Below are 25,103 nucleotides of genomic sequence, written 5' to 3'. Positions count from 1 at the left end.
TCACAATTCTTCAAATCAAGTAAACTTGTACTAGATAAAGATAAACAGTGTAGTCCATCCCAGGGCATCACCCAGTACCTCCACCCCAGCCTGTCAATAAAACTGGTACACTGAATTATGACAAAAGCGCTTTATTCTAAACTGAAGAAGTACAATGTTGCATACGTAGGAAGAATGACAAGTAATTGTTTATTTCCTTTAATACAATAATAACTTTTAAACAAAAATTTAGTACGAGATCCACTTAAAGTACTAGCATCTTCAGCTGCGTATGGTGATGCATTGCTAATATTATTACCCCAGACTGTTCATACTTCAACTGGGAACCCTGTGGTTTAGTATCTTGGATGCCTATCGCGTCCTGGTGATCGATCGCGTCGGGGTGACCTTGAGCGGGACCTTCTTCGAGGGGGAGACCTGGATTTAGAACGCCGAGGTGAGAATCCACCACTGGAGATTGGATAAGAAAGAAAGATTGTGTGTTAATAAAACTCACTTTTGAAAGTCTTTGGAGTAGAGTTTCGATTAAATTGGTTTAAGATATTATATAAAGAGCAATGTGATTGGCTTAAAGAATCCTAGTCAACCACAATGCACTTTGAGCGTATATTATTGTTTACATCATTCGCCTTCACCGTTCTCGAAGCTCTTCCAAGCACTGGTGAAGCAAGATTTCCGAAAATTCATGGCTTTGCGCAAGTCCTCCATTTTCCAAAGTGTCCTCCGTTTCATTCCACAGCAAGTATAGTCTTGCAATGCTGCCATTTCCTTGACACTTAGTAGCTAAGATCCTCTATTAATTTGCTTTAACTATAACGCAGTGAAGGGTTTAATGCTTCATTTTGTTGTTAAAAAAAAAAAAAAAGCGCATTTTGATGATAAAAATCAAACTTTTCTTGAAAACTTTAACACAACTCAGAAAAAGAAAATGATTTGGATTTCAAATGTTCACCAATCTTGATACATGAATAGCCTACTTCAGACCAAGAATAGCCGATTTCTAGTACGTTTTGCTTCATAATTCTTTCAAACACACACCCGATTATTTATGTAATAACTTAACAGTCCTATTCCTTATGTACTCAGCTTTAAAATGTAACATTACAGAATATTGTTCAATGCAAAAGGGAGGTTTAATGTGAGGCATCTGCAAAGGTTGACAGTAACCTTAATTTAGCAATTGGCTTCTTCTGAAACCTTTGTGTTTGACAAGGAAAGCATATCTCAGAAGTGGGCTATTGTCTTGATTGATGTTGAAATTTAGTCTAAGCAAGCAAGAATATCCTAACATAAAAAACTCACGCATTTTCTGGTTGTTTCCTGCCTTTTCTGTTAGGAAACAAGAAGACAAAGAAACTCTTAAAGAAGACAAATGTTTTCCAAAACACCTAATCATAGGTTAATGTTCTATATACATCTAAATGATAGTATCTTATGCATCAATAACGATTGCCTTACCCATATTTCCTGTTTCGACCGTAGAGTTCACGTCTGCAACAAAAATGTTATTATTAACAACGTGTACACTGATACGATCCCGTAGGGTATTCTTGTCAGAGTGTACATTTGTAAAGTTGCTTGAAAGAGTGATTATTGCTCTCTGATAGCATGAACTTCTTGGTGCAGGAATTCATATCTAGTAATGACAATAGACAGAAACCAAATTCTGCATCACAGCAAAGCGATCCATGGTTGGATTTATGCATTGTTGGGGAGTGAAGACACACTCACCGCAAATCTCCTGAAACAGGCCTCATGTGCATGAAGTTACAAAAACCTCCGCGAGAACATTCTCTACGGATGGATAAAAGAACACAATTTTAAGGTGCATAAGAAGCTGGGTGGACACTTACCGCACGTCCTTGGAAATAGGCCGCAGGTGCATGAAGTTACAAAACCCTCCACGTGTGCATTCACTGCGTAGGGAGTTAGGTAAAGAAATTGATTTACAAACCTTACGTAATACACAAACTATACAACAATAAAAAAAAACAATCTAGAGAGTAGGGGCCTTTAGCATAAACATTTTAGCATTGAATTAAGTAAAGGTGCTGACACAGTGCAACATTGTACGCAACATTGAAAGCAACAAATCTGAATCGAGATGACACACATTGCAACAAAATCACGCAACACCACTTGCATCAGCCTGCTATGTTAAGATATTTGGTCAACAGTTATAAATTTGGTGCAAGCTGATTGGCTGGAAATTTCAAAATGTTGCAGGTAATGTTGCAGCCATGTTCACACCATGAAATTTGTTGCGCGCAACGTTGCAAAAGTAGACTGCAATTCAACTTCAGATTCGTTACATGCAACGTTGCGTGCAACAGGTTTGGGGTAGACACACGCTGCAACAGTCTTGTTGCGTGCAATGTTGCACCGTGTGTCAGCACCTTAAGAAAAGTAAAGATATGCTACAATCTTTTTTGCTTGTTACTCTGAGTTTACCAAAAATATTCACTTCAGTTCAATCTTTGCATTTGACTAATACAAAAAAGACCCTACTTTTTAAAATATCATTCTGTTTCCACATCCTCAGTTAAAAGAGAAATAGAATAGATCTGGAGAAAGTTAGTGAACATGACTGACTTACCCCATTTCATACTGTCGGCAGCATGCTTCCCTGAAACACAACATAAATCAGTATTTTACTAAAATGATCAAAATAATCCAAGATAATAGCTAGGAACATAATCCTAAGTTATTAACAGTGCTGTAACATGATAAGCAGTTTAGTTCTTACCGGAAATCTGTAACAGGTGAGAGTTCTGCATATATAGGTTGACCTGGTCAAAGAGAATAATTTCAGCAGTGTCAGCAGACAAAATCAAATTGTAAGACCGAATAGCAGTGAAAGCGCTCGCCTCTTAGCAATGCGACCCGGGTTCAAGTCCAGCTGGGCTCGGGTCGTATGTGAGTGGAGATGTTCGTTGGTTCTCTCCTGTGCTTCAAGAGTTTATTGGGTTTTCCAGTTTTCCTCCCTCCGCAAAAATCAACTTCTAATTACAGTGGATGAAGAGCCACTCTTTTGAAATTCCACTGCTAAATCCTATTTATATAATTTATTTATTATTTAGTGTTAAATGACCCACTATTCATTGATACTATGTAACACCTACCATTATACCATCGGTTATTCAGGTCATTTACTGCCTTTTCTGCATCTTCTTCATAACGAAATTTTACATATACATTGCCCACAAGATGATCACCAAGATTATCACAGACGTTCATCTCTTCTATTTCACCATACTGAAAACAACAAAACGAGAGTTAAGACACAAATACACAAGATATTTAACAATGGATGCTAAAAATCACTATCGATGCACTTACTTTTTCCTCTAATTCAAGGAAGATATCCTGTATAAAAGTAACAAATGATATCAATCAAATTCAATCAAAATATTTAGCGGAGCTCCATTATCTCTGTCCATGTGGGGTCTGGGGAAATAGAACTTAAAATGTTACTGTGTTAAAATCATGAATAATTAATGATATCTGAGCCCTTTGCGACAAAATTGACAATCATGGATCTCTAAACCCCATAAAGTCCTCTTTATTAGTATTCTTGGTTTTCACGTGACGTCATCAAAAAACTAAAATCCAAAGTATTCACCCCACAAAACTGTTTGTCAAATATTTTGTTTACAGCATCATAACAAACATTTTACCAAAATAATTTTATATGGTTTTAGATTTATTGCGAGTCCAATTCTGTCACGCAATTCTGTCATGCATTTTCAAAGCGTTAGAAATAGGGAAAATTGATTGAAATAATACGTTTTTAACTTAGTAGATAATTGGTAACTTTGTTTTTATGATTATTGTTTATTGCAATGTAAACATTGTTTTTAACCTTTGTGATTTGGCCGCCATCTTGATGTCCCTCAATGAGACACCAAGATGGCGGACCCATACATTTCAACTAAATTATGGCCATAATCAATCACTTGTATCTTCGTATCTAAGACTTCTTTTAGCTAGAATTTTGGCTGAAATATGAAGTTTTGGATACTCTTTCCGACTGGGGAATTTTTGTCTCATATAAATCCTTGCAAAATTTTTGATGACATAAATTTGTGGTGAAAACCAAGAATTCTTTGTATAAAGATACTAATGAGGATGACTTCATCAGAGATAAAGGTTTAAGAAAAAAAGTTTAGATGAAGACTTAGAGGCTAACCAAGGTCAGTCTCATGCACAATCATTGACGACCCACAAAAAACATGAGATATTTTGAGCTTTCACTTTTATTGTTAAGATTAATAAAATGACAAATACAAATTTCTGTAAATGCATGCATTTCGAGATTCAATCAATCTTATTTTATTCAACTTCTAGCTCACTGGTTAATTAAATGATAATTTTCTTTTTAAAAATGTCCAACGATTAAATTATTCAAAGTCAAGCAATTCTGAGGGAAAAAAAGGATAAGCCTATCTTACAACTTTCAATCAAGCTTTTCCCCCTTAGCCAATCAAACTAGTAAGCAAGGCATGACTTGATCTCTTCAGACAAAGGCTTATGCCAACAGACCCTCTACAACATCATGGCGTATGCTAAAAATATGGAATGGAATAAGCCTGAAGCAAGATGACATTTTACCCCCGACTCTATACCATAATAGTTTTTAAAATTCTTTCATATTAAAATTTTTGATTCCTTAGAGAATACATTAACAATAGTCGTAATTAAAGAACAAAAGCAATGTGAAAAGGATTATGGTCTAGAGACGGGGGTAAAACGTCATCTCGCTTTAGGCTTATTACAAACTTGTAAAATTTCAACTTCAAAATGGATATTTTCAATGATTTTGATTTTATGGCATAAACATTTTTTCCTAAGATGGCTTTCACTGTAAATTAGTAGCTTTATCACTGTCATTTGAAACTTAGCAGCTAATTTAAGCTTCACCTACCCTTTATATCCTTGAAGACTCAGGTAAACTGTCCCACCCAGGTAACTTAGTCTACCCACCCCACAGCCAGGGCTTCTGACAGGATGCGGGCAAAAAATTGAAATTATGCTGGATTTTTTTCCGGATTATGCGGAGAAAATGGCAAATTATGTGGAATAGGATGCGGGATAACGTCACGATCGAAAAAATTTCTGAATTTTTTTTACAGGATTATACAGGTTTTTTAAAAATTTTGCTTCTTTATTTAACTCCAAACTTTGTTTAACTAAAGTTTTACGCAATTATTTACAGTTTTACCTTGATTTTGCTTCTTTATTTGACACTGGTCTTGTTTATCTCAGGTTTTTAATCCACACGTGTAATCGTCGTGCAATTCTTCTCGATATGCTTCTCTCCAAAACATTGCTTTGAAGCTTTGAATGTTTTTTTTCAAAACCTTAAATTTATGATCTGTTTTTGAAGCTCAACAAAAAATCTCAACGTTTTTACCACCTCACCTCACCATGCACAACAATCGTTTGCATATTTGTAATTAATAGATTATCTATTATGTACGCCTTATTATAGGAAATTAACTCGCTCCACAAAATCAAAAATCCTTAAATAGCATAATTTAAGTCGTGTTAATTTCTTCAATTTTATCTATGATGTATTTGATTTTGAAATATTATATTTTTAAAACTGAACATCACAGTGCCAGTTAAGCTAACCCTAGGCTAAAATATACTTGTTTACGATGGTAACGATTAACGATCGTAATCAGTTTCTAGACATCAAAAGACTCCGCATTTGCCTACATGTAATTGTCTCGGGGTGCTATTTTACGCGCGAAAATCTTGTCTGCGAATACATGCATTTAACCAGAACTCTCATTTGCTATCTATGTCTGCTATTGTTTGCCAAGTACGTTTTATTCAAGGCTAGTTACCAGGCTCTTTCACGTTTTTTAACTAAGAACGCCTTGTTCCTTTTCATTACACGATGGCGTATGATTCAATATACAGTTTTAAACACTGTTTATTGCTTGAAATTTGGTAAGTAAACAATAAAAAATTCGTAATTTCATCAAAATAAGAAAACATTATAACACATTTCTTCTTGATTATTAAGTTTTCTTTAGATTTTTGATGAATTATGCGGGATTTTGCCGGATTATGCGGAAATCGTTCGATTGTGCGGAAAAAGGCAAATTATGCGGATCCGCACCCGCGCATCCTGTCAGAAGCCCTGCACAGGGTTGTTTGAACTTAATGCACATGACAGTTATGTACAAAATAATGTCTATAAGTATAAAATCTTCGTGAAGTATATGGTCGCTCTAATTCCACTAAAGGTTTGTGAATTATTCAAAGTTTTTGAAGCAATTTTGCTCATTATTGAACAGTACATAAATATACTGAGGTGGTAATAAGCCTTAAAAAAAGATCATTACCTTGAAAAACTTGTCATAATGTACTTGCGCCTCAATATCAGATATTGTACTGCCTATGGAATAAACAGAGGTAATATAATAATCAACAGCAGCACAGCAAATTCTCCATTTATCATTCCTAAATGTTAATGTCACGCCTGAGCAGTCACTATTAACCCACTGATTTTACATAATTTATGGGTATTCAAGTACTTACTAGTTCCATCGGCTACTTGGGCAGCACTTTGTGGGTTTTGGTACATATTTGGAAGAAGAATGGTCTATGAAAACAAAATTATATTAAGTTCTGAATAAGAACAAATGACAGCTGGAATGACAAACACAGTAACAAATAAACATTTGATAGAGAAAGCCAAAACCCACGTCTTTAGGATTCTAGTCCAATGTGTTAACCACTACACTATGAGGACTAATCACACTGGAAACACAGGGCGACAATAAAATAACAATATACCTGACTGAATGTTGGCTTATTGTGAAGGCGGGAACATCTGTCTCCATGGCGACATGCACCAATTTTGAAGTAAAATGAACAATTTACTCTAGAAAGAACACACATTCATGCATTAGTATAACTTGCCTTAATCACATACATAAACATTATGGAACAGTTTATTTGTTGATGATTAACATTCTGAAAAAATGAGCAATAGGCCTTTCCCAAATTCGCTTGACTGATTACGATATAATGGTTTCAAGTCGAGGTTGAACTTGATGAATAAAAGAATCAAGTTCAGTCTCAACTTTAAACCATTGTTTCATGGTCATCCAAGCGAATTCAGGAAAGGTCTATTTAGCAAGCCCCTCTGATGTGTACAGTAAAGTATTCAAATTTCAACCGTTGGCTGTAAAATCAGCAAACAGGAAACAGATGATTATTCAAAAAACTTAAACCAATCAAATAGGCGACTTGCACTAAGAGGTCACATGATCAAATCTGCCATTGTGGCTGGCATTCTACAGGATTTTAGCTATGTGAGAATGTAAAAAAGATTCAGATAGCTTTTTTGGTGATAAAAGGTAAGTTAGTGCACTAAATAATGATAAAAATCCCCTTTTCTTGCAAGAAATATATCCTTAGTAGATATTTAAAATAGATTTTTGCTATTAACTCACCAAGAAAAGAAAAAATATGGTATTTTTTGAGCTATGATGAGAAGACCTACAGTCTTGTTTTGCATTTTGCATTTTGTTTGAAAGCTCTGAAAAGAAGTGCCCCATAAACTTGATTACTCTGCAAGAATAGTCCTTCAATTCCATAGAAAATGCTCCATAGAAGGTACATTCATTGATGTAATAACTGAGATTTCATAAAAAAGTAGACAAAAAAAGTAGGTCGCCATTTTTGTTTTGCCTCAAACATTAAGATGACGTTTGGAGAAAAAACTTGGACTGTATTTGTTGTTTTTACTACATTTAACACTTTGATCATCTTTGTCTCCATTACTAACAACAGAAAAGCAATATTTGACGCTTTGTATTTTTGTTTTTCAGTCCCATTTAGAGAAAAAAAATCTAAAATTGCGTAGCTTTTTTTAAATTTGACCCTTATCTATTGTAGTTGAACATAACTTATACCCCATTCACACCTAAATGTGTTTAGTTAAACTATGATTTCATTAGGAAAAAAATTGAGAAACTAGAAACCTATACGGTGGCCCATAAGTGCAAAACACAAACGCAAAAGTAAAAACACAAACGCAAGAGCGAAAACACAAACGCAAAAGCCAAAACATAAACGCAAAAGCCAGAACACAAACGCAAAAGCCAAAACACAAACGCAAAAGCCAAAACATAAACGCAAAAGTAAAAACACAAACGCGTTTGTGTTTTGGCTTTTGCGTTTGTGTTCTGGCTTTTGCATTTGTGTTTTGCACTTATGGGCCACCGTAGACCTACAATATAATGAAACTTTCTAAAATATTATCAGAGCAAGACAAAGGATAGCTTATATGCATTATTTCACCAAATATTGTGCAGTGTTCGTAGATAGTTTTTCAAACCTGTTTAGTTAAACCACTTTAAAACATGTTTAAGCCTTGGTGTGAATGGGGTATTAGTTTTTACAGTGTAAGATTCAAGGATACAATCTGATAATTTCCAACACACTTTCAATGCGCAATAACGACAAATTCATCTAGTAATTGAATTTTTTATAAATGTTTGGACTTTCTTCATGAGACAGCTTTCATTTTCATCAGGAATATTCAAAGAACGCCATGTGTTCGACTTGTAGCAGGACAGCCATCTTGTGAAACAGTTTTCGGTCACCTTGTAGGCTCTAGTATGTACAATGTCTGCTTATTTCGGTAACAGATCATTTATTTTGCATCTATATTAAATATTCAAAACACAGAAACGCATTCTAGCGGCACTTACTTGTCTTTTTCTGTACCAAAGATCGACGCCAGATACTCCGCCATCTTGAATTCAACAGTAAGCCTTACTAAATGTACCCACGATGCATTGCGCTACTACTCTTACCACAGGTAGCCCACGTATTACCAATATCCGAACCCAGTCCAAATACCCCCTCCCTCTCCCCCCTCCGGTCGAGTCTCTTTTGCAACACCTTTTGCCAGTTTGGCAAACACCTCTGACAAACGACCAAGGAAAATAAAGCCAAGCGTCATAGAGGATTACTAACTAATCTTTACTTTAGACAGGAAATAGAATTTGAAAATAACACAATATTTGCTTATATGGGATTATAGAGAGCTGAAACAATTATACTTTTAAAAGCGAATTAATATAGTAAAGGTTATACCGAAGATTTCACCCCAACACCAAAATCCCTGGATTTACTGACTGATTAGGAAATTTGGCCAAAGCCTACATTTACCAATATAAGGCCACCACTTCTTTAGGTTCATTGTGATCCTTTAGAAATGAATATCCAATAAACACTCCTCCTGTGGAAAAAATATTGCTTTATTTTACAAGTAAATTTAATTTTACAATTCTCTTTGTTTTATATGGAACTACTAAACTACTACACAGATATTGTACAAGGTTTCAGGTGAAAAAAGAAATACTTTCTAGACCAAAATTGTTGATTAGCTAATAATTTGTAAAACAAAAGATTATCATTAATCTGGATGCCTGCATCCAAAGCAAAATGTATAAAGCACCTTTTTAGTGTGTTAAGGGGATCGAGAAGTAACACTAAAAATGAAGGCCAGTCAATGAACAGTCACATGCATCTCAGGTCATTTGTCTTGACAGGATCACATTCACTGGTCAGAAGTTGACCAGTCTGATGTGTCTGATAGTCAAGTCTGGTCACTGAGCAGCAAGACCCATTGCCACTTACCGTGATGCACCGTGGTCACAGATGAATTTCGTGGTCCATGAAATTCAAAGATTCATATATTGAATAATAACTTCACATTAAATCCTTTTCCGACATAGCACTAAGGCACAATAATGATTCTTTTACATTCTTTTACGGCTTTAGGGACTATCTAAGAGTTTATTCAAAAGGTTGGAATTGTTTTTTCGGCTGGTGACACGATTCAAAATGTAAACAAATTGTGATGCATCAAGGTAAGTGGCAATGGGTCTTTAAATTTTAGCCTTGGGAAGGATAAAGTTAGAGTGCAAACAATTAATCCGTGAAACACTAATTACTAAATAGTACAAAATAGTGCTAATTAAACAATAGGAATTTGCATGAAATTGTGCTATATAGTATTACTAAAGTTTCACGGTTATATTGTTTGCACTAAGTACAGCAAATTAAATAGAAATATAATAATACAAAAGAACATGCCAGTTCTATTATCAGATTCTATGACCAGCACTTAAAATAAAAAAACAACTGGTCATTGGACAAAGTCCAGCCAGAATTGGAACTTGTCTAGTCAAATCTTTGACTTGCTGGTCATTTTAACCAGTAGAATTGAGGCAGAAATGAGATATGATCCAGTTTGAACTAAATTGGCTGGTTATCATGACCGGTGATTGACCAGCTGTTATTTTAAACCATGTATAGCAATTTGCAAAAATTCTGCAAAAGTCAAGTATCCTATCTATATATCCATATATAAACTAATTTGTATATTTCCAGATTCTTTAAATATATGATTTTCAACCAAAAACTAGCCAAATATCTTGTATTAATGCATAAGATGTAAACTAGATTACATTTTTTACCAAAAACATTGTATTTAACCTTTATTAAAACGTTGTTTTTAATCGAAAATTACCCATAATGCACCCAATATATCAATATTCATTTTATTTAGAGGACTGTTGCAAAGCATGTATGATATATTTATTATATAAGTACTGAGATTTACATGTTTGCAAGCTATTTGATAAAAATCACAAAAACAATTAGCGATCCTATTGGCTATAGGTTTTTCTTCACTAGTGAAGAACATCGTATCAGCACTGTGATTGGCTATACAATATTTTTCACTAGTGAAAAAAATCGTATCGAGTTTTCCTGTGCTTCATGCAGAAAGTGTCAGCTCGTGTTTGAATGCTTGTTGTCAAAAGTTCTTAAACATGGAAGGTTGTTGCTCAAGATTTGCCCAAATCGACTCAATCACTGAGTGTATCGAGAGCCCGTAAAACGAAAACACTAGAAAAAAGACAAAGAACGATGTGGCACTCCTAATGGGGGAATTTTTACAAACGAAAGGAGAGACGAGGGCTATAGAACAGATTCTTGCAAAAGAACTCAACGAATACCTCAGCAAATTCGTCCTCGGTCCGTAAGAAAGAACCAGCCAACGAAAACTACGAACCAAGCTCTCTACGGGCTTTTATAGCTAATTTTGAATGATATCTAAAGAAGAAAAATCATCGGGTGAGCATCATCAAAGACGCTGACTTTGAACAGACATGAAAAGCTTTGCAATCAAAGCAATGAGAACCCAAACAGAAAGGAAAAGGAAGTGTTATATTTTTCGTGTGTTAGTCATTAGGTTAACCAATTGTTCTAGGTTCAATAAATTTTTCTCTCAACTCCAAGTTCAAAAAATCTTTACTTGTAATATCTCAGTACTTATAAAATAAATAAATTACTTCATGGTTAGTGAGCGCCTACGGTTTTTATTCACTTGTCGTAGAGGTAATCTCTATGTATTCCATCATTCCTTATGCATAATTTTGATGAAAGTACTTTATCCTAGTAAATTTATAAATAATATATTGCTTTTATTACAAAAATGTGGTATAAGTAAAATTTCATGTCAGAGTAAATTCTGACCAATAGCACATCCAAGAGGCTTGTGTCACCTATATGTAATCTGCTAGAGACATCTAAGCAGGACATGGATTGGAAATGAAGTAATTTTAGTTCTCATGAAATAAGTAAATCAAATCTAATAATTAAAGTTGAGCATTTATGATGGTTTATCCCAACATTTGTATAAAAAATTTAAAAACTAGGCAGGGAAATAAAGTTTATAGACACCCAATGAACCTAACTAGGATCCATGCCTTGAACCAAGATCCAAAGCTGTCTACTAATGTCAGTTAGACCACTAGCTATTTAGAGACTTGATGCAGCAACCAGGGCTTATAATAACGGCCAATCAGTTGCCGGTCATGATCACGTCTTTCAATTGAGCTCCACTAGGAACTCTTGTAAAGCTCTTATAGTTTTGGGGGTAAATGTTAACAAAGACATCATTGGTCCCAAGGGAAAAATAAAATACAAAGGGCCCAATGATTAGAGGGTCTATATTCTAAGATGTTCATATTCAACTTTTTGATGGGGAAGAGGGGAGTCAAACATACAAAACCGATATTTCTTTGGACTACTCAATGCTGGCTCTATCATTTGAGGGTTGACCATAAATTGAATTAATAGCAGTATAACGTTTATGATATTAATACTGGTATAGACACTGGCTTTAGTCCAATTGATGGGCGTATATACATTGTGTATGTTGTGAATATAAGAATCACTAATACCAATTTCCAAGGGCAGCTTTAAAAGGTTTTCTACAAGCCGAGCTATGGCCTTCCGAGAGGAATGAGAAATGAAATCTTATCCCCATAGTATCCCCATTCAGCTCTGTTCTTTTGAAACATCACAATCCATGTTGTTAGTCCTGCAATCCATATAATTAGCCCTATGGCTGACTTGACTATATCTAGAAGGAAGAAATTATCGTTTAAACAATTGATAATTATAATAGGAAGGTGTGATGATAATGACTGTAGAAACTTGATAATTTTACGTACCAGATCTCATCTTGCTCTGACCAGGAAATCTCTCTCTACAAAACGCTTCTTTAAAGAACCATACGACGTTGATGAACCACAGGAACGGTAAAAACGCTAAACCAACTAAAAAAACAACAGTATTGTTACTTAGGATAATATTCCTAATATCTTGATATTATGATATTTAGTAATTATCGTTAAACGGAAATGAAGTATGTTTTAAAACATGTTTCGGTTTGTTCAGAAATGGTCACCCAAAAAATTGAATTTTATGAAGATAAAATTCAACTTTACAGAAAAACTTACTTATGGTGTATCTTCTACAGAGTCTAACTTTCTCCTCGTCTGGTACTTTACGTAAATCCATAGTGTAAACAGTTAAAAACAAACGCTAAAAATCGAAGGAAAATATTTTCTGTTTTTGGTTTCCTCGATCGGTGGATCATGTCATCCTGCTCCCACAATGCAATGCAGTCACTAGCAAAACAGGCAGCCCAAACATTCCTGTGAATGGCAGTTATAATGAAGAAATTATCAAACGTTTATATGAGAAAATGGCTTTTGATTCGATTTTCTTACCTTTTTCTTATCTCCCGGTGAAGTCTGAGGGAAAAAGGAGGCTGTTTAGCTAGTTTAAAGAATCAGTATTAAACCAAGTTTGGGTTCCCTGTGGTTATTACCAGGTTCCCGGCCAAGATGGAGGATGACAGAGGCTTTGGAGGAGGAAGAGGAGAAAAATCGCGTGGTAGAGGAGGAAGAAGAAGAGATAGAGGATACAGAGAAAGATCACAGAGGGTAGGTTTACCACTCCTCACATTAGTACGGTGGCCCACAAGTCTCACGGCAAAACAAAAACTCACGGCAAAACAAACTAAACTCACGGCAAAATAAACTTAACTCACGGCAAAAGACAATAAATTCACGGCAAAAGGCAATAAATTCACGGCAGAATAAAGAAAGCCACTTCAAAATAAACTAAACTCACGGTTTGTGAGCTTTAACCTTATAAACGTGTACATAATGTATTGTATAACAGAACCACAGGCGCTTAATGTTTTGCCTTAGTTAGAATATTCTTAGCTCATACTTTTAAGACAAGAATGCAATATTAGCGAGGGGGTTGGTAACGTTACCTTGCACATAGGGGCGCCTTGCATATAGGGGCGCCTTGCATATAGGGGCGCCTTGCATATAGGGGCGCCTTGCATATAGGGGCGCCTTGCATATAGGGGCGCCTTGCATATAGGGGCGCCTTGCATATAGGGGCGCCTTGCATATAGGGGCGCCTTGCATATAGGGGCACTTTCCATAAAAGGCTATCGGTTGAATGATATATGATATGAATTGTATACTGCTGTAAATTAAAACATAGAATATATCGAATAAGGCTGTGTGAATGTAAAAAATTGAAAAAATCAAACTAAAACATGTGCGATTTACAAGAGTCTATCCGTGTTTTGAGACTGGTTTTAGCGGGAGTGTTTAGCGATCACTGCCTGAATTAAAAGCACATTAAATCTTGCAACAATCATTTATTCAGGGGTTTATAAACATCTATTGACTAATAGTGCTGGTTGTATTACATGATTCATTTACAAGGATCTCTTTTATCAAATATAAGCCAAAAGCGCCATTACAGACATAAACTTCATAAACCAGTCACGTAAATATATCAAAGAAATGTTGAAAACCAAATTCGAAAAATTAACTTTACTGCTATGAAACAAACACCGTAGTGATCTACAGGATTAAGCGGTATCAATGTGAAAGTTTCAAGAGAAATTGATTCATTGTTGTAATCATATTAATGAAGAATACATCTATCAATCATTTAGTTTCACACCATTGTTCATTGGCAGATTAGGTAGATCAATACCAATCGATATCAATCGATGCCAATCAATGTGATTAGCAGATGGTCTTCATGTGACTATCGATTGATCATCGATTGACCGATACCAATCGATATCAATTAACTAATTTTCATCAATTGATATCAATTTATTGATTGATTTCCGATGATCGATTGTCATCGATTAAGTAGGCTGGGTGTTTGTGCATTGTATGTTAACCGATGTTAAGTTTAATTATTTTAGTGTTTGTTTTGTTAAGGGAAAAGCAGAGAGTTCAGCTCAGCCACCAATGAAAACGCCCACTATCCTGACTAAAGCCCCTGGTGAAAAGGTAACATTTTGTGTTATTTAGTTTATCTCCAAATCTCAAGCTTTTTTTTTCATTTAAATATTAAGCTTAATTATTTTCAATTATTATGTATAAAATATTAAAAGGCATTAATTTATTTTCATTAGAACCAAGATTCTCCCATTAAGCTTCTTTTGAAATCAAGGTAAGATTTTTTATTAACAAAACTTTTGATAAAATGATTTTTAGTAAGTAGGAAAAAGTCTTTCATAAATGCCTTTTGTTTTTGCAGGGAGTTGCCATCTGAAGAAAAGATGCCACCTATTGCTACATCATTGCCTAGCAACCTACTAACCATGCTGACCAAACCACCAAGAGAAGAGCAGCACACTGCACAGGGGGGTGAAGAGAAAGGAGTAATAGGAGCTCCAGGAACAATATCCATTCAAGGCATACAACGTAACACCACTTCTACAGGTAAAAAGAGAATACTTATATTTTACAGACATTATTCCCCGTAAGAGGCTCTTCCATGAAGTGTTCGCTCTACAACCACTGCTATCAAGTGCATTCATTATTTATATATAACAACACTCCAAACCCTTGTGGCCAGGAAGAGAACAATACATCAAACAAACTCGATTTTCATATAAATGCAATTTAGTCAAGTTGAGAACCAAACATGTTACCCAGGTCAGAACTATAAAGCTGTGAGAAATAGTGTTGTAACAGCACACATCACCTACGCCACCCAGAAAAGCTGTATGATGCACTTGACAATTTCCAAGATGCTCAGGTGCTTTTATAAATATCGCAGACACAGATATAAAAAAGAGGCATTTTCAGGCAGCGTTTGATCAGGAGAAACCTTTGAAAACCATAGAGTTATTAATAGGTGATTTCTACAAGTCTTGAAGAAAAGATTTTGTCTGAAGTGAGCCATGAGTTTTCAAAAAGTCATAAAAATCCTGCTTTTGAGGGATTGTGTTTCCCATAGCATGCTGAGAACTTGCCCCATACTTTTGACAGTGATTGCTAATCTCCAAAAACTAGATGGATGTATTATAAGTTCAGTTTTACATTTTTACATGTCTTTATTGATTACTCTTAAAACTTCAGTGTATGCGGGCTTAGCCTCACTTCTGAGGTTGGTAAAAAAGGCAGAAATAAGCAACTCCAGGATTGGAAGCTAAGCCCAAGTTTTAAGAGTCATCAATTATGTTGTAGTTTCAGGCAGTTTATCAGAAGGTCTGAGTAGTAATCTTGCATCACTGAAAATTAGTGGAGTAGACAAAGAAATCTCTCTTCAGTCTGTGAAAATGTTGGATGACAGCCTCCACTGGACAGATGCTGCGCTTGATGTGAGTACCGTTGTAGAAAGAGTACTCTGCTTGGCAAAGGTTTCCTCTTTCTCTACTCTGTGAGAAGCAAAAAAAGAAAGTAAGAAAGAAAGAAAGGAAAAGAAATAAAAAGAAGAAGAAAAAAAGGAAAAAAAGAAAGGAAGGAGGGAGGGAAATAGGAAATATATGACAATTAAGCATGGTATAAGGGTTAATGTATTAAATGGTATAGCATTTTTGTGCACAGGTTCTGCAAGCTCCAGAAAACCCAAACCAAATTGACAATTTTTCTGATGCTTTGCCTTCAATCCATCGTCTCTTAATTTGTAATTATATGATAATTAGATATAGATTAATTAAAAGATTATAATTAGATTTTTGAATGATGCATTGATTATTATGATACATTGAATTAATTAAGTAAATTGTGTGATATCAAAAAAAAGTAATGATGAAAAGGTAAATTATACACCGTGAAAAGATGAAAAAACTTACTGACGTTTCGGACGCTAGTCCTTCGTCGGAGTAAAAGAGAAAGAAGTGGTAGAAAGGAGTGTATATATGATAGAATAAGACAAAAGAAACCAATGAGAGCAAGGTAGGCAAGGAAACAAAAACAAACAATCAAAAGACAAAAGAAAAGGTTAGTTGAAAATAAAGCGTTCATTAATCCCGTTGGGACTAAGAGTGCCCAATAGGTGAATAAGCCGCATTTCTTTGGTCTTGCGACAATCATTGTTGCCGTTAAGCAAAGAAAGACCGAAAACAATGAAGTCAGAAAGAGAATGGTTAGCTAGATTAAAATGGCGGGAAACTGGTTTGGTGGGATCGTTATTGCGAATATCATAAAGATGATTGCAAATGCGATCACCAAGACGGCGGCCAGTCTCGCCCACATACAAAAGATTACAGCGGGTACATTTAATACAATATACAACATTAGAAGTGGTACAAACAAAATGGTCAGTGATTTTAACAGTTGATTTAGGACCGACAACAGAAGTGTGAGAGACTATGTGAGGACAAGTATAACAACGTTTACGAGAACAGCGAAAAGTACCAGGTTCTTTGTTAGAGGGAAGAACTCCCTTGACCAAGAAAGAACGGAGATTACGATCACGTTTATAGGAAAAGAGAGGGCGGTTGTTGAAAATAGCAGAAGTGCGAGTATCAGAGTCAAGCAGAGAAAAGTTGCGGTTAACAATGGGTTTAATGGAAATGTTAATAGGATGATACGTAAGAGTGAAAGGAATGCGGTCATTAGAGGGACGAGTGTGAGGAGTGAGAGCGGTGGTACGATCAATAGTAGAAACTTTACGAATGGCGCGATCAATAACATGAGCAGGATAATTACGCTTAAGGAAGAAGGAACGCATCTCAGAACATTTAACAGAAAAATCAAGATCATCACTACACAAACGACGAAGACGAAGAAATTGCGAGAACGGAATAGCGTTAAGAGTGTGCTTAGGATGAGAAGACGAGTAGAGTAAATAAGAATGAGAGTCAGTAGGTTTGTAATGGACACTAGTGCTAAGACGGTCGTCATTAACCCGCTGTAATCTTTTGTATGTGGGCGAGACTGGCCGCCGTCTTGGTGATCGCATTTGCAATCATCTTTATGATATTCGCAATAACGATCCCACCAAACCAGTTTCCCGCCATTTTAATCTAGCTAACCATTCTCTTTCTGACTTCATTGTTTTCGGTCTTTCTTTGCTTAACGGCAACAATGATTGTCGCAAGACCAAAGAAATGCGGCTTATTCACCTATTGGGCACTCTTAGTCCCAACGGGATTAATGAACGCTTTATTTTCAACTAACCTTTTCTTTTGTCTTTTGATTGTTTGTTTTTGTTTCCTTGCCTACCTTGCTCTCATTGGTTTCTTTTGTCTTATTCTATCATATATACACTCCTTTCTACCACTTCTTTCTCTTTTACTCCGACGAAGGACTAGCGTCCGAAACGTCAGTAAGTTTTTTCATCTTTTCACGGTGTATAATTTACCTTTTCATCATTACTGTTTCATTAGAAACACCGACGCAGCTCACACTAGTTTTTAGCTAGTTATATCTTGATATCAAAAAAGTCTATTTTTGTGATAGATTCTTGCAGATCAGACAGACTTCTTGGTGGTTGGTGTAATAGGATTACAAGGAGCTGGGAAGTCAACTATTTTGTCCATGTTAGCTGGAGCTACACCTAGGACTGATCCAAGGTCAGAGCAATATGCAATAATAAACTAATCTTGCTTCATTATTCGAAGGTATGTTGTGTCCAGACTGAGATTAAAAGAGCCACTCTGACTGTTATTGTTGCAGGTCCTATCTCTTTGATCCCCAGTCTAAAGCAACCCAGGTACAAATCACTTTTAGCAAAATTGAAAAATGAATCAGTAATGTTTTCATCTTAATCACATTGTTAAATGTTAAAAATATACAATAACTGACTCTGTTTCAGGAGGCTGGATCTCATCAAAGCAATGGTGTCAACATAGCCGTCACCTCAGAAAGGGTTCTGCTACTCGATACGCAGGTATTAAAACTTGTTACTTACAATAGAGGCTTTGCATCATCACGTGATGGCAGCCGCCACAGGAGGCAGGAACAATTGAATCTGATCTAATCTAATTTACATGAGAAAGAACTCACTTTCCCAGGGGAAAGAGATTCTATTGTTGTGCCTCCTGTCATGGCTGCCATCACGTGATGGTGCAAAGCCGCTATTAAAAAAATATTTCTCTTCCATAATTTTTGATTTGTCAAGATTTGAACGTGAATGTGTATAGTGAGATCAAATTTTCTCTTTGTTGTGTAGCCTCTTCTCAGTCCATCTATTCTAGACCACTTGATTCATTATGATCGTAGCATTCCTTCTGAATACTCAACACCAGAAAACTATCATGAAATGCAGGTATGTTGACCAGTGTCCTTAAAGAGCACATGAAGTGGAAAGCTAAAGGAATATTCAATTTTATTATATTAATATGATTATTTAAGGGAAGCATGGCTGGCATTAGCCTCTGTTGCAAATGTTTTATGAGGTTCACTTCCCTAAACCATATGAAACGTTTGCAATGGAGGTTAGGCTGACATAGCAGTGAGAGCATTCACCTCCCACCAATACGACTCTAGTCCAGCTATTTCAATACATATCACGTTGTTTTACTTTGCTTTTCTTTACAGTCTCTTCAAATTGTGACATTCCTTCTTACTGTTTGTCATGTCATCCTTGTGGTTCAAGATTGGTTTACAGATGTTAATCTTCTAAGGTATGTGAGACTATTAATATTGATCTTTTGTTAATTTGTCATTATCAACATTATTAGCATGAAATGGCGAACAGGCTTTAGTACATTAAAACAACACATTTCAGTGCAAAGCTGGCTGGTTTTACCAAATGCATGTAAGGCATTTAAGAGCTCATTTGGCAGCAAAAAGGCAGTGTACAGAAACATGCAAATACATTAAATTTGGTCATACTTTTGTGTGCCACACTGACATATCATCATCATGTAATTATCATCATTATTCCTGAACTTATTGTCCTGTATGTATGAGTGGAGCTGCTTTTTCTGAACATGAAAATAAAAGGAAAAGGAAAGGGAAGCAAGTAAAATTATGTCAATAATGAGAAAAATATAATTAAAAACAACAACAACAACAACAAATTCAGTAGAGGAAAAGAACAAAGTTGTAAAGATGTGATATGACTGCTATACAAAAAGCTCATAAACATAAAAAGGAAATTTTATTTTTAATATTGCTTGTAAGCTAGCGCAAAGTGCAGATTGACAATATAAATAATGAGTAATTCACACTTATTTATTAAACTTTTTAAACTGATTAATAAACAGAATTTTATCTCAGGTGAAATGCGTTAATCACAACATGTGCTCTATATAAGTAGCTCACTGTCAGTAATGGTTTATTACCAGCTAAGTTGACCAGAACAAACTCAAGGTCAACCAATCAGAAGTGAGGATTCAACATCATATTTTAATAGCTTTTCCCATGATTCTGCCAAGAGAACCTATTAAATACGAATTTTTCATTATTTAAATTTATTGTAAATGCTACCAGTTGAACTCATGGTGGAATTCTCTTCATAATCATTCAACACAAGAAATGTACTCGGCTGCTGCTAGGAAAATGCTAACCAAAAATAGTTGACCCATATTCCCTTTAGGGGAACACAGACAACTTAGCTGGTATGTGTCAAAACCAAATGGACATGGACAGAAAGATTAAATTAGTAAAGTATAGTATCTTTTTAAAGACTTTTAAGGAGTGCAGAGATGTTAAAGCCATCGTCAGTCCCACACTCGCATGAGTCATCTGGGTGAGTTCCCTGGTTTGTTCTTTATTTAGATAGAGCATTTTTTGCATGATTATGAAGCTTTAAGTACAACTGTTCGGCCAAGGTTGCACACAATCACCTCATCCAATCAAAATACTTGGATGCAGCACCATCATGCTCATGGCAGGACACATTCATACTATACGGACACAAGTGAAAAACGTCTGCGCATGCTCTGAATCCATAAGCAAATTAGTCAAAACATGTAAATTTGACTTTCAAACATGCCTGATAAATTGGACTCTCGTTGTTACCACACTCATGAACTCATCTCTAATAATGGAATACGTTCTAACTAAATTCCAATTTTATTCTCTTTAATTAGGTCAAGTGCTTCTGACAATGCCGAGGACCATTATCCAGAAGTTGGTCAGTTTTCTTGTTTATCTGTTGATATAACTACAATCAATCAAGAATCAATCATCCCTCACTGTATCTTTATTTGATGTTAGTGTTTGTGTATAACAAGGCAACAAGAGAGGACTATGAGCCAGAGAATGTCAGTGCAATGCATGCCGTCACCACTTCTTTATTTCAACACTCAAGGCTCAAGTTGCACAGTATGTTTGTTTTATGGTATTGCTGTGGTCTTTTTCTGTGTGTGTACTTCCAATTTAGTCAGGAGGGGTGGGGATACCTAGTACCCCTGGATCAGGAAGTGCGATACTGAAATTTTGTACATCGCAACCTCACAGCCTCCAAAACTAAAAGACAAATTATTGCAGTACTTAATGAATGTATGCTGTCTGTTTTTATTTTAAATTGGGCATTGGGCCCAATAATAATCCTCGTGGTACAACCAAAGTAACGGGAATGCAAAATTAATTACCTGAATTCAATAAAAATATCACTTTGATACATAATTTTATATTGTTTTAGGTGGATTGTCCCTAGTAGGATCAGGGTTACTACCTTACAGTAGTCTGATGTCATGTGATAATATTAATATTCATCTCATCCCAGCATATGAAGGCCAGACAAATGGACATCACTCAGGTGATTAGGTTGAATGCAAATTTATCATTGGTTCATTGAATAAATCTCTTGATTAGCCTATATATCCAAAGGGCCTATTTTTCTTCTCAGCCCATGTGCACCCAAATGGCATCAAACTGAATTTTTAAACTTCACAAATTTATGGGTTACCTGTGTTAACAAGAATCCACAGGGAGCTCAACAATGAAAGTAACCTTAGCTGAATTGCACCCTTTCTGTAACACAGAACATTTCTTTCCTGTTAAGATCATTTGACAATATGTTTTATATACTGGGTATGTTAGAGTGCTCACACTCAATCCGTGAAACAAATACTAATTTTTAGCACTAAATGGTGATAATTAAACAATAGAAGACAAAGGATTCTGTATGAAATAGTACTAATTAGTACTATTTAATGTTCATGGTTTTAGTGCGTGCACTCTAGTAATCTTTTTATTTTATTTATAATTAGGCAATGGCATTATGCCATCATATAAAGGCTTCCCCAGCTTTGAGTTGGTTTTACAAGCATTACGAAATCAGGTACCATGTTATAGCTTTATGCACCACATGGCAGACATGTTTATTCTCATGAGAATCAAGATTTTTGTTTAAGTCCTATAAAATTTTTTTGAAGCACTTGAACATGAGGCTACAAGTGGTGGAATCTATTGTTCAAACCAACCTGCTGCCAAATGAAAAAGACCCATTGGTTAAATATTACATCATCAACTTCACATGTTGGCCATTCTTGGCATTACACTTTGAAGTATTAGTATTCTGTTCTCATGGGTCTCATTATACTGATGCATGATAATAGGAGCAGACCTGGCGGAGCTCTCCAAATAACCACAATAACGCAAGGGAAGGAAGGGTGGGAAATAAGAAAATAGACTATAATAGAAACTTCAGGTTGGGGGGAGTACAGAAAGGCCACTAAGATACTTAAAGTACCCTGGATACCATGGGGCTCACAGCAGGTTTGAACCAAAGTGACCGACATACCAATCAATTCTTATGCATGTGCACCAATGAAACTGCTGACAATAGTATGTTTACTGGTACAGTATGAGTGTTGTGTGATGCTATCAAATGGAAGAGTCTGTACCGGAGTAATATCCGGTACAAAGTTTGATCCACATGAACATCATTCATGCAACCCATTTAATTGTTTTCATCCTATTTTGTTGTTTTCCATTTCTTTCATCCCTTTCTTTTCATTTAATCCTTGTATTGTTCTATCAGGTGTTTTCTACTCATCGACACCCCTTAACTCAACACACATTGACAGAGAAAAACTGGTAAGGCTACGGATAAGTAATTGCTATATTTATATATTATCATTATTTTTATTTTTATTTTTTAGTAGTTTATAATGGTTACTAAAGAGGTCAGCAGCATCAAATTATTCAGTGCCTATAGTGAAAAGTTATATATATTTTTCTCACTGTGTTGGTTAGGTTTCATCATGCAGCAAGATCGTGGGAGACAATACGTAAATCAAGTCTCATAACAGAATATAACAGACTGTTATCAAGCTAGAGAGCTGCACCTGTGATTCTTGAACCAACAGCATATGCAGTATTCTGACCACACTCATGCAAAGGGTTGCTGGTGAACTCTGTCCTATCAAAAATACATGGTCAGCCTTTTCCTAGAAAAATCTGCCATTGATACTCTTGCTTAAGAATATCATCAGCCAATCAGGAAATAGTGGCAATAAGTTTGGAAGAACTTGACCAGTTGACATACCTCATCTGTTAAATGAACCTTGTTAAACTTTATGAAGTTCAAGAATTCGAAGACATTATTAATGTATTTTTAGCCAACCATGTGTTGGCGGCACATTCAGTTTCCAGACATTAGTAACTCATCCTTGCATCTAGTCCAGGGGATGTACTCTGTATGCGCTATAAATCCACTTACCCAATACTAGAGGAGCGTGACCCCAAAGCTGTTAAAGAACTTTCAGTGACTGCCCCACCCAACCTTTGCTTCCTGCTATATGCTGCCTCTTCACCATTTTTTCCTGAATCATTCTGATAAAGACAGCCACCAGTGTTGCCAAATTGTCAGGTTGAAGTTATTCGTACATGTGAAAACTGAAAAAACCTTACTATGTCATGTGTATTACACAAGGTATTACTAAAGGCTTAATAAATGGTCTGTTAAAAGTTGCACAAGGAAAATCGACAAACCAAATAATGTAACTATTCATAAGGTTATAAAAATTACCGTTATATGACAATAAATAGATAAATAAACCTTTTTCATTGCATTATCATTTGATTTACTGTATTTATCACCAGATCAAAATCACCATAGTATTTACAAGTGTTAAGACTACGATATTACAGAAGAGAAGAATGTCCACTGATTTAGAGTTTTCTGGCATATAATCATATCAAGTTACATCTCTACATCTATATTATTATCTTAAAGTATGAAATCAATTGTCTGTTTCTTTAACAGGGCTTTTCCTGTCCACAAGTGTGTGTCTGGGGCTTGGGCTACGTGCAGGTTCAGGGGTTTTTTGAGGACTAGGTGTTCTCAGTTGTGGTGTTTTTCTAGGACTTGCACTCAACCGACTTGGACTTTTATTCTCAATTGGTGTTCCTCTAGGACTAGGACTCCCAGGAACAGGAGAGGCACATTGTGGTGAAGGGGTTCGTAATTTTGTAGGTGATGGTGTCCTTGCTTTTTCTTCATTGTGCATTTTTTCAGCCATTGCCTAAATATAAACAATCCAAATAAAGAACATTACAGAACTTAATGACCGTTCAGGAGATAGCTTACATACAGTAGGTCTTTATTGATTCATAATAAGAAATGCAAGAGTAATGACACCCGTGTCAGTAGTAGATCTAGGACTTAGAAAAGGGGTGCCATTGCCCCCTACCCCTCCTAAATATGCCACTGAGTGTTTATTATGGGAGATAGAGAAGTATACATCAAAAAAGAGGAAAAAACAGCTGAAAATTTCATTCTTTTGAGAAAAAACCAACCTTCATGGAAAAACCAAAGATATATACCAATCATTACATAGCATTCACTATCTAACGTACCTTTGTTTTGAGTGTCTTGGTTCTAAGGGGTGGTTTCTGCATTTCCCATGTTCCCACGAACTCGCCCCATGGTGATTTACTTGAACGTGGTATTCCCTCAAGAATATGGCCTCGATCATTGCTTATAATGCGTGTAAAGCCTTCTAGAGTAGATGGTCTCTATTAGGAATGAACAAAATGACAAAATATTTCAGATAGCTTGATAAATAATCGGAACAAACTATAATTCAGTATGTAAACAATGAGATGGGACATTAGTTTTCTCTCACCTCTTTGAACCTTTGAGGAACTTCCCAATTTTGAAGACGCTTGGCGGCAAATGCTTGCTCGTACTGTTAAAAAAAAGGAAAAATTCATGCATATTACACCGAATTATGATGTACGAGTTAAAAAGGGAAAATAATAAAGTTTTGACTTTCGAATTCGAACCATTTAGGATTCGTGCTTTTAGACAGCAAAATAACTTTGAACTTACATAAATATATAATACTAATGGTGAAACCAACCTGATTCGCGCTGAAATGAGTCGACATGATGAATAAAAGCTTGATTTTCTTGAAATATTGTAACAAAAGCCTCAAAATGTTATGCTTTCTTAACTTCGTCTGAATGCAGAACGATGTTTCCAACTTGTTACTATGACAATACAGACCCGAACTGACGACGTAACGAGTTTAC

At 35.7% G+C, this 25,103-nt stretch overlaps 4 protein-coding genes across 7 annotated transcripts; 1 reads left to right on the top strand and 3 right to left on the bottom strand.

The window, feature by feature from the left end:
* Positions 1 to 115: 115 nt before the first annotated feature.
* LOC116298240 (splicing factor U2AF 26 kDa subunit) lies at positions 116 to 8,822 on the bottom strand. 4 transcript variants are annotated; one of them, XM_031706624.2, is made up of 12 exons: positions 8,736 to 8,822; positions 6,811 to 6,898; positions 6,553 to 6,616; positions 6,357 to 6,409; positions 3,340 to 3,366; positions 3,123 to 3,255; positions 2,747 to 2,789; positions 2,597 to 2,626; positions 1,854 to 1,916; positions 1,459 to 1,491; positions 1,303 to 1,329; positions 116 to 450 (listed from the first exon to the last, which is right to left on the bottom strand). In XM_031706624.2, exons 1-12 carry the CDS (start codon positions 8,777 to 8,779, stop codon positions 336 to 338), a joined length of 720 nt encoding a protein of 239 aa, XP_031562484.1. In that variant the 5' UTR covers positions 8,780 to 8,822; the 3' UTR covers positions 116 to 335. The 4 variants fall into 4 exon arrangements, with proteins under 4 accessions (XP_031562484.1, XP_031562485.1, XP_031562486.1 ...); XM_031706625.2 differs by lacking the exon at positions 1,854 to 1,916 and adding an exon at positions 1,732 to 1,794; XM_031706626.2 differs by lacking the exon at positions 1,303 to 1,329.
* On the top strand, positions 7,358 to 23,638 carry LOC116298239 (nonsense-mediated mRNA decay factor SMG9). The gene is made up of 18 exons (XM_031706623.2): positions 7,358 to 7,376; positions 13,223 to 13,334; positions 14,652 to 14,723; positions 14,849 to 14,886; positions 14,974 to 15,158; positions 15,909 to 16,042; positions 18,129 to 18,241; positions 18,345 to 18,381; positions 18,484 to 18,558; positions 18,841 to 18,936; positions 19,209 to 19,294; positions 20,302 to 20,364; positions 20,708 to 20,751; positions 20,835 to 20,942; positions 21,262 to 21,378; positions 21,833 to 21,903; positions 22,606 to 22,661; positions 22,821 to 23,638. Exons 2-18 carry the CDS (start codon positions 13,236 to 13,238, stop codon positions 22,900 to 22,902), a joined length of 1,476 nt encoding a protein of 491 aa, XP_031562483.1. The 5' UTR covers positions 7,358 to 7,376; positions 13,223 to 13,235; the 3' UTR covers positions 22,903 to 23,638.
* Positions 9,272 to 13,005, bottom strand: LOC116298242 (gamma-secretase subunit PEN-2). Its single transcript, XM_031706630.2, has 3 exons — positions 12,846 to 13,005; positions 12,558 to 12,662; positions 9,272 to 12,466 (listed from the first exon to the last, which is right to left on the bottom strand). Exons 1-3 carry the CDS (start codon positions 12,904 to 12,906, stop codon positions 12,327 to 12,329), a joined length of 306 nt encoding a protein of 101 aa, XP_031562490.1. The 5' UTR covers positions 12,907 to 13,005; the 3' UTR covers positions 9,272 to 12,326.
* On the bottom strand, positions 23,639 to 25,079 carry LOC116298241 (protein Flattop homolog). The gene is made up of 4 exons (XM_031706628.2): positions 24,932 to 25,079; positions 24,695 to 24,757; positions 24,426 to 24,584; positions 23,639 to 24,091 (listed from the first exon to the last, which is right to left on the bottom strand). The coding sequence occupies exons 1-4, from the start codon at positions 24,956 to 24,958 to the stop codon at positions 23,810 to 23,812; spliced, it is 531 nt and encodes a 176-aa protein (XP_031562488.1). The 5' UTR covers positions 24,959 to 25,079; the 3' UTR covers positions 23,639 to 23,809.
* Between the last annotated feature and the right edge of the window lie 24 nt (positions 25,080 to 25,103).

Source organism: Actinia tenebrosa, unplaced genomic scaffold (genome assembly GCF_029948245.1).
Source record: "Actinia tenebrosa isolate PJP-AT-01 unplaced genomic scaffold, QUT_ActTen_1.0 PGA_scaffold0__85_contigs__length_37466705, whole genome shotgun sequence".
Taxonomy (NCBI): domain Eukaryota; kingdom Metazoa; phylum Cnidaria; class Anthozoa; order Actiniaria; family Actiniidae; genus Actinia; species Actinia tenebrosa.
Note: the sequence above shows the minus strand (reverse complement) of the source record. Positions and strands in the feature narration are given on the sequence as shown.

Excerpts from the sequence above, each read along its gene's own strand:
- LOC116298241 (XM_031706628.2), bottom strand. The coding sequence starts at position 24,958 with ATGTCGACTCATTTCAGCGCGAATCAG. Across the intron at positions 24,585-24,694 it reads TTCCTCAAAGGTTCAAAGAG|AGACCATCTACTCTAGAAGG; the intron begins GTGAGAGAAAAC and ends CATTCCTAATAG. Across the intron at positions 24,092-24,425 it reads CCAAGACACTCAAAACAAAG|GCAATGGCTGAAAAAATGCA; the intron begins GTACGTTAGATA and ends GTTTATATTTAG.
- LOC116298242 (XM_031706630.2), bottom strand. The coding sequence starts at position 12,906 with ATGGATTTACGTAAAGTACCAGACGAGGAGAAAGTTAGACTCTGTAGA. Across the intron at positions 12,663-12,845 it reads CTGTAGAAGATACACCATAA|TTGGTTTAGCGTTTTTACCG; the intron begins GTAAGTTTTTCT and ends TTGTTTTTTTAG. Across the intron at positions 12,467-12,557 it reads TCAGAGCAAGATGAGATCTG|ATATAGTCAAGTCAGCCATA; the intron begins GTACGTAAAATT and ends TCTTCCTTCTAG.
- LOC116298239 (XM_031706623.2), top strand. The coding sequence starts at position 13,236 with ATGGAGGATGACAGAGGCTTTGGAGGAGGAAGAGGAGAAAAATCGCGT. Across the intron at positions 20,365-20,707 it reads CACTCGCATGAGTCATCTGG|GTCAAGTGCTTCTGACAATG; the intron begins GTGAGTTCCCTG and ends CTCTTTAATTAG. Across the intron at positions 22,662-22,820 it reads ACATTGACAGAGAAAAACTG|GTTTCATCATGCAGCAAGAT; the intron begins GTAAGGCTACGG and ends TGTGTTGGTTAG.
- LOC116298240 (XM_031706624.2), bottom strand. The coding sequence starts at position 8,779 with ATGGCGGAGTATCTGGCGTCGATCTTTGGTACAGAAAAAGACAA. Across the intron at positions 1,917-2,596 it reads TGCCGACAGTATGAAATGGG|TGAATGCACACGTGGAGGGT; the intron begins GTAAGTCAGTCA and ends CTCCCTACGCAG. Across the intron at positions 1,330-1,458 it reads GGTCGAAACAGGAAATATGG|AAAAGGCAGGAAACAACCAG; the intron begins GTAAGGCAATCG and ends GTTTCCTAACAG.